This window comes from Aulonocara stuartgranti (assembly GCF_965226115.1).
Source record: "Aulonocara stuartgranti genome assembly, chromosome: 7".
NCBI classification, from domain to species: domain Eukaryota; kingdom Metazoa; phylum Chordata; class Actinopteri; order Cichliformes; family Cichlidae; genus Aulonocara; species Aulonocara stuartgranti.
Window position 1 is genome coordinate 57420592 of NC_138945.1, and position 14071 is coordinate 57434662.

The 14071-nt window shown below is 40.7% G+C and overlaps 1 protein-coding gene across 1 annotated transcript in view; it reads right to left on the reverse strand.

Annotated features, from left to right (window-relative positions):
* The window catches only part of scaper (S-phase cyclin A-associated protein in the ER), a 58248-nt gene that overhangs the window by 36888 nt on the left and 7289 nt on the right, over nt 1–14071 (reverse strand). Inside the window, exons 3-19 of the mRNA XM_082541096.1 lie at nt 13269–13345; nt 11774–11971; nt 9195–9295; nt 7978–8091; nt 7353–7468; nt 6968–7254; nt 6124–6468; nt 4741–4908; nt 4526–4592; nt 4323–4440; nt 3871–3982; nt 3307–3447; nt 3066–3221; nt 2833–2975; nt 2205–2286; nt 1958–2110; nt 667–774 (exon numbers count right to left, since the gene is read on the reverse strand). Of these exons, the coding sequence (XP_082397222.1) occupies nt 667–774; nt 1958–2110; nt 2205–2286; nt 2833–2975; nt 3066–3221; nt 3307–3447; nt 3871–3982; nt 4323–4440; nt 4526–4592; nt 4741–4908; nt 6124–6468; nt 6968–7254; nt 7353–7468; nt 7978–8091; nt 9195–9295; nt 11774–11971; nt 13269–13345 (2486 nt within the window). The remainder of the gene's footprint in view (nt 1–666; nt 775–1957; nt 2111–2204; nt 2287–2832; nt 2976–3065; nt 3222–3306; nt 3448–3870; nt 3983–4322; nt 4441–4525; nt 4593–4740; nt 4909–6123; nt 6469–6967; nt 7255–7352; nt 7469–7977; nt 8092–9194; nt 9296–11773; nt 11972–13268; nt 13346–14071) is intronic.

The window sequence follows — 14071 nt, forward strand, 5'->3', positions numbered from 1 at the left end:
AGTGCTGAAAAATGACAAGTTAAGGTTGTATTAGGATTACTGCTAAAAATGTAGTGAATCAAGCAAATACAAGGCACAAGTGTTCATATATAAACTGTTTTTCTCCCCAAACCCAAGGTTATGATGCTGTCAAAAAGGAAACAAAAAGAAACTGCATTTGGAAAGGAAATGATTAAAAAAAGGAAAGTTATCAATTACTCATCACTGAAAAAAAAGCTTTGAATGAAGGAGCTGCTGAAGCCAAAGGTTCTGCGTACAGCACCAACAGTTGTCACCTTCACAATGAGCCCTGCTGAAAAGCCAATCTCATATTGCAGCCTGAGAGGTTACCTTGCATTAATGAGCTGCCTTCCCATGGAAAAGTGCTCCATGACACACAAAAAATAAAAAAGCCTGGAGACAAGAGGGTGATGTCAGTCCTCCACTGAAGCGCTGAACCTTAACTGAGTACATTTCAAGGCTCATTTGTAATCTCACAAAGCCAGCTACAGGCCTGTGGCAGTATATAAGAGGACGTATAAACATCAATAATGACCGTGTCATAAAAGACTGTGCTCTTTGTCTATTTTTATTTTTTTATTTTACATGAAACAGGCAGCAACAGGGCAATACTCTTTGGCAGAGTGAGAGGATGTTTGTTCCCAGCTGGGTGACAGTGATACGCACCACTTCCTCATCGGAGAGCTCCCGTCCCTGGATGCTGCTGCTGTCTCGCACGGCCTGTTGGTGCCTCTTGCCCTTGGTGTGGCTGAACAGGTGCACCTCTGAGGTTATCTACAAATACAAACAGAGTGGTCAGAGGTCAGTGCTGTGGACACAATGGAGAAAGAGGCAGGAGAAGGTCAACAGGGCCCCATGTTGCCGTGGTGAAACAATATACCACAGAGACACATACACTGGGACAAGAACTGCCTCCTCTAAAGCTTAGTTTAGAAAGGGATTTATTATGTTTAGGTCAAGCTCCATATACTCTGCTATAGCAGATTTGCACGACTGACTGTTCAGAATACTCATCTTATCATATTTTGGGTCTTGGCATAACCCCTAGGTTCATTCACTAAAATAAGCCAATACCAATGGATGAAGATCTTGGGGCTGACAATGGTTAGAGCAATTGCCATACATTATGCTGCAGTGATATACTTTTGTATCTCACTTAATTGTTCTGGTTTTTATTATATAAACAGAACTTAGGGCAACCATGTACATACAAGGAAAAAAAAAAAAGAAAAGCAAGCTGATGACAACAGTTGACTCATCGCAGATTGCTGACTAGCTGTAGCGGATGTTTGAGAAACAGGAACTAGAAGAGACAGGTGTACAACAGGCAATGTTTTCCTGCCATTTCTGGAAACAGGCCCATTTGGAATGGTTTGTGTTTAATATAATTAAATAAAGTGCTTGCTGCTGACCCATCTATGATCCCTAGTGTCAGATGCTGGCCAAGGTTATCTAACATTTTAACAAGATTCCTCCCCACCCCTTTTTCTGATGCTGGTTTGAAAACTCAAGGTGTCCCACCCTTGTTTTGGTGGCAGCCAGTTAATCAGAGATAAATGTGTCTGCTCGTTGCCTGATGCTCCAAAGAAAGAAAGGAGGGGGGGGGGGAAGGCATAATCATGGCCAGTCATAAATCTGTTTAGGTGACTGTGTTTAATCGGTGCTGTTAAATCCTCATTTAAATGTGGCCTCTTTCAAAACTCCTCTGAATCACCTTCAGGTTAGTAATTCTGTGTACATACAGCCTGTCAAATGTGGTCTTCTTTTTTTTTTTTTTGCTTTCCTCATGTTTATATATAGCAAAGACGCATAAATATATTAGTTCAGGAGATTAAAATAAAAATATTTAAGTTAATTGGTAAAGTTAGTTGTAGAGTTAGTTAATAGTTCGGATACTGCATTAAATATTAGTGAAGTACTCTAACTGATCCAGAGACTGATTGGAAACTTTACATACCACAACTCCACACAGTGAACACTGTTTCTTGCGCTCATATGGTGTCAGTTTAGGTGCGTAGTCTGTGTTAGCATGTCGACCACTGCTGAGCTCAGCAGCCTTTTCTTTCCTCTGTTCAATTTGCTCCATATGCCTGCGGCTGCTCTCATCATGCTATGGAAGAAACCAAAAAACCCAGGTCATACGAGAAACATGGACTCTTGTCTAATGTTTGTTAAAGAAGCAAGGTGGCGCTGTATAAATGTACCTTCATCTGAATTTTCTTCTGCAGCTCCTCCATGGCTTCTTGTTGAGCAGCGCTGAGAGCAGCCAGACGCTCCTCTCGGTCTCTGCAGATGGGACATAAAATGACAAATAAGTGCATCTAAAAGTCTTAAAAAGACAGCAAGAATCAAAGTGATGTAGCCTGTTTAATCAGAGGGTGCGTTTCTTTTTTTGACACTACGACTTGTAGATTTCATTTGAATAGAACGGCTATTTCAGCTCATCAATCCACCCCTCAGTAATCCATAATAACAGAGAAAACATCTACAATAAAACACTTAACTACATCATTCATAAAAAATAGCTAGATACTTTGCTGGGCCACTTAAAGTTGTGGTAAGCTGTATTCTGCTTACTGGAATAATTTAGCACCTCCTCCAATGTTTCATTGTGAGCAGGAAAAACTGCACAACTATATCAGGACAGTTTACAAAGTCACAGACAACTGACACTGTATGAAAGTCTTGTCCTGGGCTATTGATTGGTGACTAAAGAATAAAAATCAGATATCTTCCCATTTAAATCTTAATCTCTCAATCTTAAACCGCCCCCTCAAAAGGGGACAAAAAGTAAGTTTTCCACTCATGCTGAAGTGATTTGGAAGTACAAACCTCGCTCTTTCCCGTGCTGCATCCTCTCGGGCTTTCTCCTTTTCCTGCCTCTGCTGTTCAATACGAGCCTCCTGCTCCTTCCTCTTCATCAGCAGCTCCTCCACTCTGGCCTGTCGCTCTGCTTCCAGGACCCGCTTACGCTCCTACACAGGAGCGGAATAGATGGGGGATTGGTAATTTAAAAATCCTATTAGAGAACATAAATGAAGGCAAAAAAGGTTTTTCTTAATCACCTGCACAGCCTCATCTCTGGCCTGCTTCTCCTCCTGCCTCCTTTGTCTCTCTTCTTGCAGTTCATTAAGTCGTTGTTCATATTCACTTAACTTGGCAAGGGCATCGTGCCTTTTATTTTGGGCTTCCAGGGTGTTGATGAAAGCAATTTCATTCACCTGCAAAAACACATCCTTGAATGACAATATGAAAATATATATATATATATAAAATGTATGACTGCAAGAGATTCGCTCTTAATACCTTGGCCTCCTCTTCTTGAGCTTTCTTCACAATAGCCTGCAGTTGCAGCTCCCTCTTAAACTCGGCGTGCAACAGTTTTTCCTCCATCATCCTCCGCCGCTGCTCCAACAACTCCTCTTTCCATTTCCTCACATCCTTTTCCTGCAGAAAGTGAAAAGCAAGCAGCAAGAAAAATCCACAGTGTATTCTTTAAGACCAAACAGACAATAGATTCCTGACCGCTCGGTTTCTAACCTCTGTCAGTGTGTTCACGTGGGGATTAATGAGACTAAACACCACTTCATGGATTTATGTGGTTAACCTGAATTATTCTGGGACTAACTCCTCTTGCCATGGCTGAGAGTACAAAAACAAACTTCATGAAAGACTGTTGATTTTGGCTGGGAGTCTCCATTACGACTGCCTGTGGCCAGCTGGCCTAGATGTGACTGGAATGGGTTACAATATTTGGTGATTCTATCGGGCAGTGTGCTGACAGAATCTCTCGCTGCGAGCCAGGCTAAGCTTAGCTTGCATGGAACTTCTTCGCGGTGCTTTCCGTCAAGTTCATGCAGACTTACTCACCCTCTCCAACAGCTTCTGCAGCTTGAGCGTCTTTTCTTCTCTGAGTTTGTCCCTCAGCTGCTGCGCCTTCAGCTGTTTCTCCTCATGTTTCTTCTTTGACTCTGCAATGGTCCTGTCAAAAATATGGAAATGCATCATTCATCTCTTTCCCTCTCCTTATCAACAATGTGGAAGGCAGACGCAGACCCTAACAGACACCTAGGGCCTGTTTAGACATTCTGGGTGGTAAGCTAAAAAGAAAGAGGTCAGACACAGTAAGTGAGCCTTTGATTTTCCGGATGCAGGGATCAATCCTTGTCAAAGTAGGGGAGGGGAGAGGGCTGCTAAAGAGTAAACCTTGGTGCTGTTCAGGAAGGCAAAAAGAAAAAGAACTGTGCTGATCTCGTTAGTTTGAGTTACGAAATAAGCCAACTAGCCGGGAAAAAAAGAAAATGCAATATATGATGTGGTACCTTTTACGTGACGGTGAGGACAATTTCTCATGCATGTGGATGCCGTGTCCAGGAGGCCGAGCGGGCTCTTCCTCTACCATGTCGCCCCATGATGTAGTCTGCCGCCATGGTTCCCGAGCTACAGGAAGGACAACAAAAATAGACTTGAGTGCAGTGTTTACCTTTACAAAAAGTGTTTAAATCTCAGATGTTGCCTTTCATACCATCGTAATCCGCCAGCATGTCATTCCAATCTATATTAGCTCCACAGCTTCCATTACCGATGCTGGCCTGTGGTAAATAATTGAGGGTTGTTTTTTGTTTTTTTAAATAGTAGATTCATAATAACAAAAAAACATCTTAAATACCATTTTAATGACTGTCAAATTAAAAGTACCAAACATTCAAAAGCATAATAAAAAAACATGACGGATCTTACAGAGAAGTCACTTTCATTGTCAGTCTCCAGGTCATTGTTCTCAGCCTGAATCTCTCTCGTCAACTGCTCCTCCTCAGCAATGGCACTAGCGATTGCCTCTTCGTTAGCCTTCTCCAGCCGGTCTGCCAGCTCCTCTTTCTTGGCCAGGACCTCTGCCATAGACTGGGGCTGAACAGAGAGCACAGATTCCACCTCACACATATTTCACATTCCATAAATGTTAAAACTATCCCACTGTACACCAAGTACACTATTCAATATTGGTTTACACTGAACATTTGGTTCAAATACTAATTTTTTGTGTTGATTTGAAAAATAAAAGTTGCAGAATTGATTCCTCTTTAATCAAAAATAGCACTGAAGAAATGTAAGTAGTTAGATTAGATGAAAGCTATATTATCCAATATCTCTCCAGCACCACTGAAACCCTACTTTCCTGAACTATTCCTGAACCAAGAGAGAAACTGCTGGTCAATGAGCTATTAAATACTAAACAAAACAGGGCCACTGTTTGTAATTGAAGAAAAGCGTTCATGAGAACATCTGTATATATTTTAGCTTCTGTAAAGGTGATTTGATTTGTCACTGGAACCAAATATAAGGGGGGATAACATACCAACCCAATCACAGTTTGTACAATACAATCACCACAATTCTCACAAGTGAGGAAGCATCCAAAATACATGCATGGCACATTAACAGTGAGGATGAAGAGATGGTAGAAGGAGGCATGGTTTTGCTCTATGAAACTAGCAATTTATTTAAGGGTTTTATGTATGAGGACTTGAGGTATTATTGTGAAAATAAGGGATTATTTCAGGGCCGGAATTACTCTAAATCAAGCGTAAACTAACAAGGAAGAGGCTTCTCAAAAGGATCTGCATTTGCAGCAGTATACACGAGTAGTTTTCAGTGTAGGTATACCAGTATTCTGCAAAAGATCAGACTAGTTAATATTCAGACTAAGGGAAGGTTCTACATAATATAAATCATATTTAAATGCAAATTCATCCTTTAATTAAATGGAACTGTGTGTTTGCATTCTCCAAATGAGGCCTTAAAGAAAAGACAAAGCCTGAAGCAGAAGACAACAGTAATTAAAAACTTTATACGGAAATAAATAAATAAATAATTCCGTTTGTGGAGCATTTTGTGTTCAGTAAAACTTGGTTGGAGTAGGTTGAATACAATCTACATCTACACACAACTATTCTTAACAGTGAATGGTACTACAACAACACTACACAGAGCTATATACTCTTGCCTGCACATTTGGTCTGGAGGTCTCTTAAGATTGACTTTGTTTAGGCGGTGAAAGATCCTTGGGGATCCCTGCCCTCCCAGCCCTCCCCTCCCTCTGCTCCTCCATCTCTCAGCACTCACAGTAGAAAGCTCTGTGGGGTCCAGCACACTCTCCAGTTTCACCGCTGCCATGGGAGTCTCGACCTGTCCTGCAGCAGATGTGGCCATGCCCTGTGACGTGCCCCCCTCAGCCCCACTGTCCCCAAAGGCCAACTGTGTACTGAGGCCATCCGTCTGGGGTAGATCTAGTGATGTGGCGAGGGTCACGACAGAAACTGGGACTGATAAGGTAATGTCTGTGGGTGAGGTTATGGATGGGGTGTGCTCTGGGGGTTGGAATGGGGTAAGGGCTGCTATGGTGGGAGGCACGTCTTCACAGGGTGCGTCGACACACTGCCCCGAGCCTTGTGGACTCTCTGCTGGGGGCTGCACCGACAGTCACACACACACACAAACACACGCAAACTCAATTAAAGACATGCATATATAAAGCAATTCATGAAAGCAATACAAAAATAAAACCAAAACAGTCACTATTGGACACACAGCTGAAAAACAAATCATGCAAGGAAGCTGGAACCGACATGCCCTAAATATCCACTTATGATTAAAATAAACAAAGAATGCAAATACAATTTAGATAGCTATAACACACCCTTACCAAGTGTGTCTTGATGCATTGTCTGCGTATTTATTTCATGACAGTGAAGATGGGCTTTATGCCTCTGAAATGTCAGCGCGCAATCAATCGTTTCAAAGTTGATATCCCCGTCTCGACAGTCTGTCTATGAATACCATCAAGCCCAAACAAAAACAAATACGGCTGATAAAATGGTCTAGTGTTACAATACACGCTTATCATGAATAATTGATATCCAGGGACTGTTCGGGCAGAAAGACGTCACAAGGTACTAAACATTAGTACCTCCATTATTTGTCCATTCTCTGGACCTTCAACCTCCTCTTGTGGCTCAGGCTCCGAAGGGATTTGCTGCTTGGTGTCTGTCTGACTCACGTCCTTGTGGCGGGGACACTCGGGACGGAGTTGCTCATTTGCTTGTGGTGGCGCACGCGACTGGTTACCCTTATTGTTGTCCTGTTTTGGGGTGACGCAAGCCAAGACAGGACTGACCTTGGCAACCATGGCGGCAGAGCGAGGTTTGGCAGTGCGTCCTCGCTGTACCGTTTCCCAGCCTTCTGCGTCCTTTTTACCTGTGAACACACAAGGCGCTCCGTAAATCAAGGAGAAGATTAAACTGCACTCTCTTTTAAGTACAGAGTGAAGTGCGATTTTATGAGGGGTTTCTTACCAGGTTTTTCTGCCTGGGATGTTGTGGGTTGACAGGAGCCAAGGACGGACTGAGTGCACTTTACTCGGTCTGCCCAGCTGGGGCCTGTGTGAGAGTGCCTGGTTGCAGGAGGACCACTGATGAAGACACATACAGAGCATGCATCAGAACAAACAAATGGCCATTAAACTCAACAGGTACAATCCCCTCCTTCAATGTCTGAGCAGCTCCTACTGTGTTGCCTGTCTGTAAAGCTTCAGCAATCTTAAGAAAGCGTCTAGCCAAAGCATCTGAGTACATTCCACTGTGAGATAGCAATGGACGTATTGGACAACAGGCCTCCGTCATGATCAATATCCATTTCCTGCAGCATCAGATTACAGAGCGGTGCACATATTGAACCGATGCTTCAGCAGACTTTAACTGACACTTTCATCTACACCTTCCACTGATTCTGCTGCCCAAGAGTGAGACACTCAACAAATTGCATTAAACAAATGCTTCATTGGCTGTCTTGCTAGATAGTCTGCACTTCCTAACCTCTACAAAAACAACCATAATGCATCATAACAAATATTGATTGGTGAATCACAGGATGCCTTATGATACAATGCTAGACTGGAAACAATAACAGGTAAAAGCTTACCCAAAGTTGAGGGCGCGACGTGCACCTGGCGTAGGTACCATTCTGTCTGTGGGGCTTGGCATCACATGACGTCCCGGAGACATCTTACGCACCTCCCAGGCTAAAGAAGTTGGCCTGAACAAAAGTGAAAGTGCCGTACATCACTAAACTTTTTCTAGTTGCCAAACACAAACACTTGACTCACACATTTGCGAAATCAGTCAGATGGTTGATTCACTTGTAGCAATGTATGCAATAAATGAAGCATGTAAAAGTTCCAGGTTGTTCTATTGATTAACAGCCCGTTTCAAATTTACAGCTGCAATGGTCACTGTGTTAAAGAGAAGCCAATAAACTGCTGGATCTCTTTGAATTAAAGCCAAGGCTATTGATTCATTCTGTTTGTGACTCAAAGCCAGGGACCGGACACCCGCATTTTTGGTTCCACCTCAGGGAGCAATTCAAAGTGGGAAGAGAATGAGAATGAAAGAAAAACAAAAACAATGGGCCTCATACGAGTTTGGAAATGCCCCTTACTCTGACCAGAAAATAGTACCGTTCAAGAGTACTGTCGGATTTAGGAAAAAAAAACAAAAAAAAACACACAAACCAATTTTGTTCTGACAGAACAAAACTGTGGGTATGTTAGTAAATCAAAATCGGACCTGATTTGGTTTCACATCTCAATCTGCATGCTACCATGCGTCTGTTTCTCTATATAAGAAAACAAGTTTCCCTAAGTGGATTTCCTTGGGAGTGACATATTGTGCATTAAATAGCTGGAACGTTTTGTGCCCTTTATTTTGTCTGGTCTTTGTGTTGGTAAAAACTAGTATTGAAAAGGTTGCATATGTTTAATGGAGGAGGGGGGGGGGGGCTAGCTTACACATTGTCAGTTAATATACTATGTTCTAAACATGCAGTTTAATTCCTTATTATTGTTTATGAACATTTTTTGGCTTAGCTTGCTTTGGAAAACTGTAAATAGTAACTAATAAGACACCATCACTACATCACAGTTCAAATATGTGTCTTTACATTTTTTTTGATACAGTCTGGCTTCCATCAATTGTAAGCATGATTTGAGGCAAATCTAAATGTCCTCATAAAATAATGTACTAAATGTGTTTGCACACAGATTTGTGCACAAAATGTATGCCTAGTTTACAGTCAGATTGTTCGTGAGCAATGCTTGTGAATGAGGTCCACTGAAAAAGTGAAGAGCATCTTAAAATGACCTGTTCTGAGCATCTGTTTTCTCCAACTTCTCCTGAAGGTTGATCCAGTCTATGAGAGCTTTGAAGTCCCGTACATAGTTGTCCAGCATCATCAACACCTCCTGAAGACAGCAGGTATAACAGTACAGAGAAACCACAATTTAGAAAACACAAAATATGAATAATAAAAAAAATAATAAAAAATATAGCACACAAAAACCCCTCAAGTTTAAAATAAATAACTGATGGATGTGCACTCAATATTTGCTCAACACTAAAAGCATTTTAAAATATTCTTACATATCCCTGCAAACACCAAGAAAAATCCATTGCAGTGTCTGCTGTAAATTGTGCAAACCACAAAGCAGAATTCATAGTCATACGTTTCCAAAAGGTTATTTAAAAATAATCATTAGCTGATTTTGATCTGAGTTTGTAGTCAGAAATTTTTAATTCACTTGTTCCAGCGTTTAGGTACATTTGAGTATATTGAACATATATTATTGACTAAAATAAGATATTTCAGTGTGGTACCATGGACCACGGGAAATAAGGTTTGGCATGTTTAACCCTTTTGTGACACTTTATTATCAAAAGGATAAACTGAAAAAAAGAAGTGAAAAACAGCCTTTTTATTATCTTCGTCACAGATTTTTTTTCCTAAAAAAAAAAAAAAATAAAAAAAAAATTGTACTTAACGAATTAAAAACTGACAAAAGAGAACTTGCAAAGTTTTGCTAGAAAGCAGGAGCTGATCCACAAAGTTTCAATGAATGTTAAGAAAAACACTTGACTGAAAGCTTCAAGAACAATGAAGGCAAATTCCTTTTAACAAATGCCCATTATCTGCACTTGTACTCAGCCGGTGTTGGTTACTCAGAAGTGGTAGGCTGTGGAGGGGTTTTTTTCTCCCCAGAGCTCTAATGAAACAGACACAACTGATTGATGGGGAGCATGAAGGGAGTGGTAATTGAGAGTAAACCTTCACAGTGCTTTTAGTTAATAGACAAGTCAGTCCAGTGAAAGATGCATTGAGCAGGTTTGCTGATTAGGGCTGGTTAACAGCCAGTGTCTACTGCTGCGGCTCGCTTCATTTGGTAATGAAGGTTTGCTGTGCATTTGACAGCTAAACCAACATTGAGTGAAAGCACCATAAAGCAGAGGACAGAGAACAGACACGCTTAGCCAAAAATAACCACCAAATAATAATTCATGAGAAATGGATTTAACCTTCACGAGGCATTGTCATAAAGCAAGAGGGCCAGTAAAAGCTTGTGGTCCAAACAAAAATGATCAGCCATGTCATGTTCAGTCAAGGTCAGACTTATTGACTTCTGGGAAGGAAATATTTTATAGTTCACATTGTCTTGTGTTTTTTTTTTTTTATTTATTTGAACGCCAGAAGTCCAGAATAGCCCGTTTCTGTCCATGTACACAAATTAGAAAATACAAGTCTTAACTGATCTCAAAGCAAGAAGAATACAGAGTATGTTTCTTGCGTGTACTAGGTGGGTAAAATAAGCAGTTTGTGTGAAGTAATTAGAACTGAGGTTGTGGGGATTATGCTTAAACATACAGGAATCATTCTGCTATATGGACAATTACCCTGTAAATGGAAAAACATTAGGTCAGGGCTACATTCCCCTCAAAATTGCATAAAGTATTACAGTAACAGAGCTGCGGCAGAGAATTACTTCCTGATAATGATTGTGTTGATGTTCATAAGTTTTTAGGTGGAAAAAATGGTGAGCCGTTTGTGTGAGAGAGTACACATGCTGATTGCCCACAGCTACACCAGGGGATTGTGGCTGGGGGCTATCAGAGCACTCTGCTTCCCCTCCAGATGACTCCATCATTTATCAGTGTCCATTAAGCCCAAGCTGGGTGGGATGGGGGATTATGAACAGCGCCCAGCTTCATGGCCATTAGACAGCATTAGCGTGTCGAGAGATATAGTGGTATGAGAAAGGAAAAAACACAACTAGCAGCTTGTTGTCTGACACAGGACACATGACAGCGTGCTGATCACGCCACAGGGAGCTGCGCTGTGGCAATGACAGCGAGCCGACCACACCAGAGGGCTGTGGTACTGACCGCAGACCGTTACCAGGACAATGATCAGCATAATGCACCACGGCAGAAGAATCAATGACCGGTACTATCACGCCCATACGCTCTGGAGCGACATATCAGTGCTACCAAAATACACTTCCGCAAAGCAGAGAATCAGAAATGTTGGTGGTTTATGTCAAAGAGCGGAAACCGCCAAACCCTGTTATTAACATGCATACGTATTGTTTACAGTCAGTCATCAATATTATTCATGCCAATGTGAAGAGAGAGCCCTGTGATAATTGTCTCACCAGCAAGCCTTTAGAGAGCCCCTCTGACATTAAGCAGACTCGAGATGAATGCGAGATGTTTGTCATGCTTTCAATGTCCCCCTCTAGTGTTCACAAATCATACGACATTTCAAACTTGCTAAAGACATTTGTACTGGTCAGGACATAAACCCAGTGATCCCAAAACTAGGATCAGCATTCCTATGCAGAACTCTTTCCCCCCCCCCCCCTTTTTTTCGCTCCTCGATGCAGACTAACCTTGCATTCTAAGACGCTCTGATCAGATTCACAAGTGACGTAAATCTCATCCACAGCCCGACGCAGATTATCAAAGAGGAATGCCCAGTAGCGCGCTCGCAGGTCCACCTTTCGGGGCTGTCTGACTTTTGTGGGGCTCTTCTCTGGCCCCTTTTCCAGCAAAGCTCCAGCTGTGCCTTTATTTTCCACGGCAGCATTCTGTGGAGAAAGAGCAAACTGAAAAGCTCCGTCTTCCCCCTACCATTTACAGGTGCTCTGTAAGGATTTCTGCTGACTAAGGCACCGAACATAGGTATCATAGAGCCAAGATAATAGCAAATATGCTGGAAACATTACGTTGAACTACCACTTTGAATGCAAACACCACAGAAAACACCACAAGCAGAGCCCCACGAACAATAAGAGAGAACATTTAGGAAAATGGCAAGAATATTTTTTAAAAACGTAAACATACACATTATCGCAATCTCTTGACAAATTATCTGTACTTAAGGCCAAAAGTAAAACACAAAGCACTCCAGTTTATTAATGAGTCCCTTTATAACAGTATGGTGTGCTTTACTTTTAGGCTTTAGTTTATTCATTTGTTTTATTTCAATATCTAACTCACAAATTTAAAACAAATATCACTTCAAAGCCTTTAATAAACACTTACTGTTTAGTGATTAAAAAAACAAAACAAAATAACAACAACATTAAACTAAAATTTGACAAATGGTTAAAAAAAAAAAAATCAAATTTGAGATCTGCAGGTAAAGAAGTTTGGACAGTAGCCCAATAGCTTCTCATAACTGGGAATCTGATAAGGAAATGACTTCTGACTGAGCTCAATTAATCTTTTATTCTGAAAATCTCCAGTGTCCAATAAATAAAGAATAAGATATATTATAAATTTTACCTCACTGCATATTTTTGGTTTTGAAATGTTTTTCAAACAGCTACTTGCACTAAATAATGAAGATTTCCAACTAAACCCTGATCAGTTTAAAATAATGATAAAAACTAAGTGTTAAATGAGAAACTTTGACTGCTGAAGCACTGACATCACAGTGAGCTGAATTTTTAACATCATGTGGCTGGATTTGTAGGGAAAGCACAAACACTGACTGCACAGCAGTGTTACAGAGTCATGCTACCTTTACCTCATTATTTTTATATGGAAGCCCACTCACAAAGAAACTAACATTATTAAACATTTAACAGTCCAGTTGATGCAATAATCTCTTGTATTGGTAGGCACAAATAGTTTGCCAAATTTCAGGTGCATATGAGAGAGAAGTACACACTGTGAAGGCCCATCAGAGCGCTAACTTGAGGCAGATTTTGGTTGCATCCAGGAGAAAAATATTAAAGGACTTCATACAAAGTTTCGCAACCACCACAGACAGGCTTGCATCAAGTTCGTTTTTTAGGGTTTCAGGGGCATGAGGCAGAAGTCAAAGATGAAATAAGTTAGTAAAAAGTGCCCTCTAGTGTTGGAGGACGGTATTCCAACCTGCTTTTTATTCCTTTGTTGTCCCGAATTGATTCTCTGAGACCTGGAACTGCCACTGGAGTTGCCTTTGGACTTTGCTAAGTAAAGAGGAGAGAGGAAAAAAATATGAGGCTTGCATTTAGATAGTGGATAAAAAATCAGAGCTTAAATCTGGCCAACAATGAATATATAATTGTTGTGACAAATAAATACGTCACATATGTAAAAAAAAAAAAAAAAAAGAGAATCATTGAGAAGTGAAATACAAAATAAACACTTGATTGTAAATGATTAATTATAGAGTTGCAGAGGATTAGGTAAGCCTTATGTAAAAAAACAAACAAACATACAAACACAAGATTAAACTACAATTTCAAAAGCTGGACCTTAATTCATCCTCAAACTTTGGAGCAAAAACAAGGCCTTAAATAAATAAAACTGAACTGACCCACAAATAAAAGAGAAGCAGAGTGAAAATGAGAAAAATGGGTGAGCATGTTGAGTGGGTTTCTCAGAAGTGTTAGGATTAGACTATTTCAAAGACAACCCCCCCATTGTCACCATTTAAAAACACAAATATATTTTATTTATTCTAAAACACAAGAGCATGCATCAAGTTTAAACAGTCTGCTTAAGAAATCTGAAGTACTCATTTTATCAGTTGAGCCATGAGAAGAAAAATAACCATCTGGTTCCAGTTGACAGTGTACAACAACATTTTTAATGAATAACATATAAAATGCTGAACAATATTGGCAAAGACAGATAACCATATCCTGGGGTCACGGGCTATCACCTTTAATAAATTATCCACAACAACATCT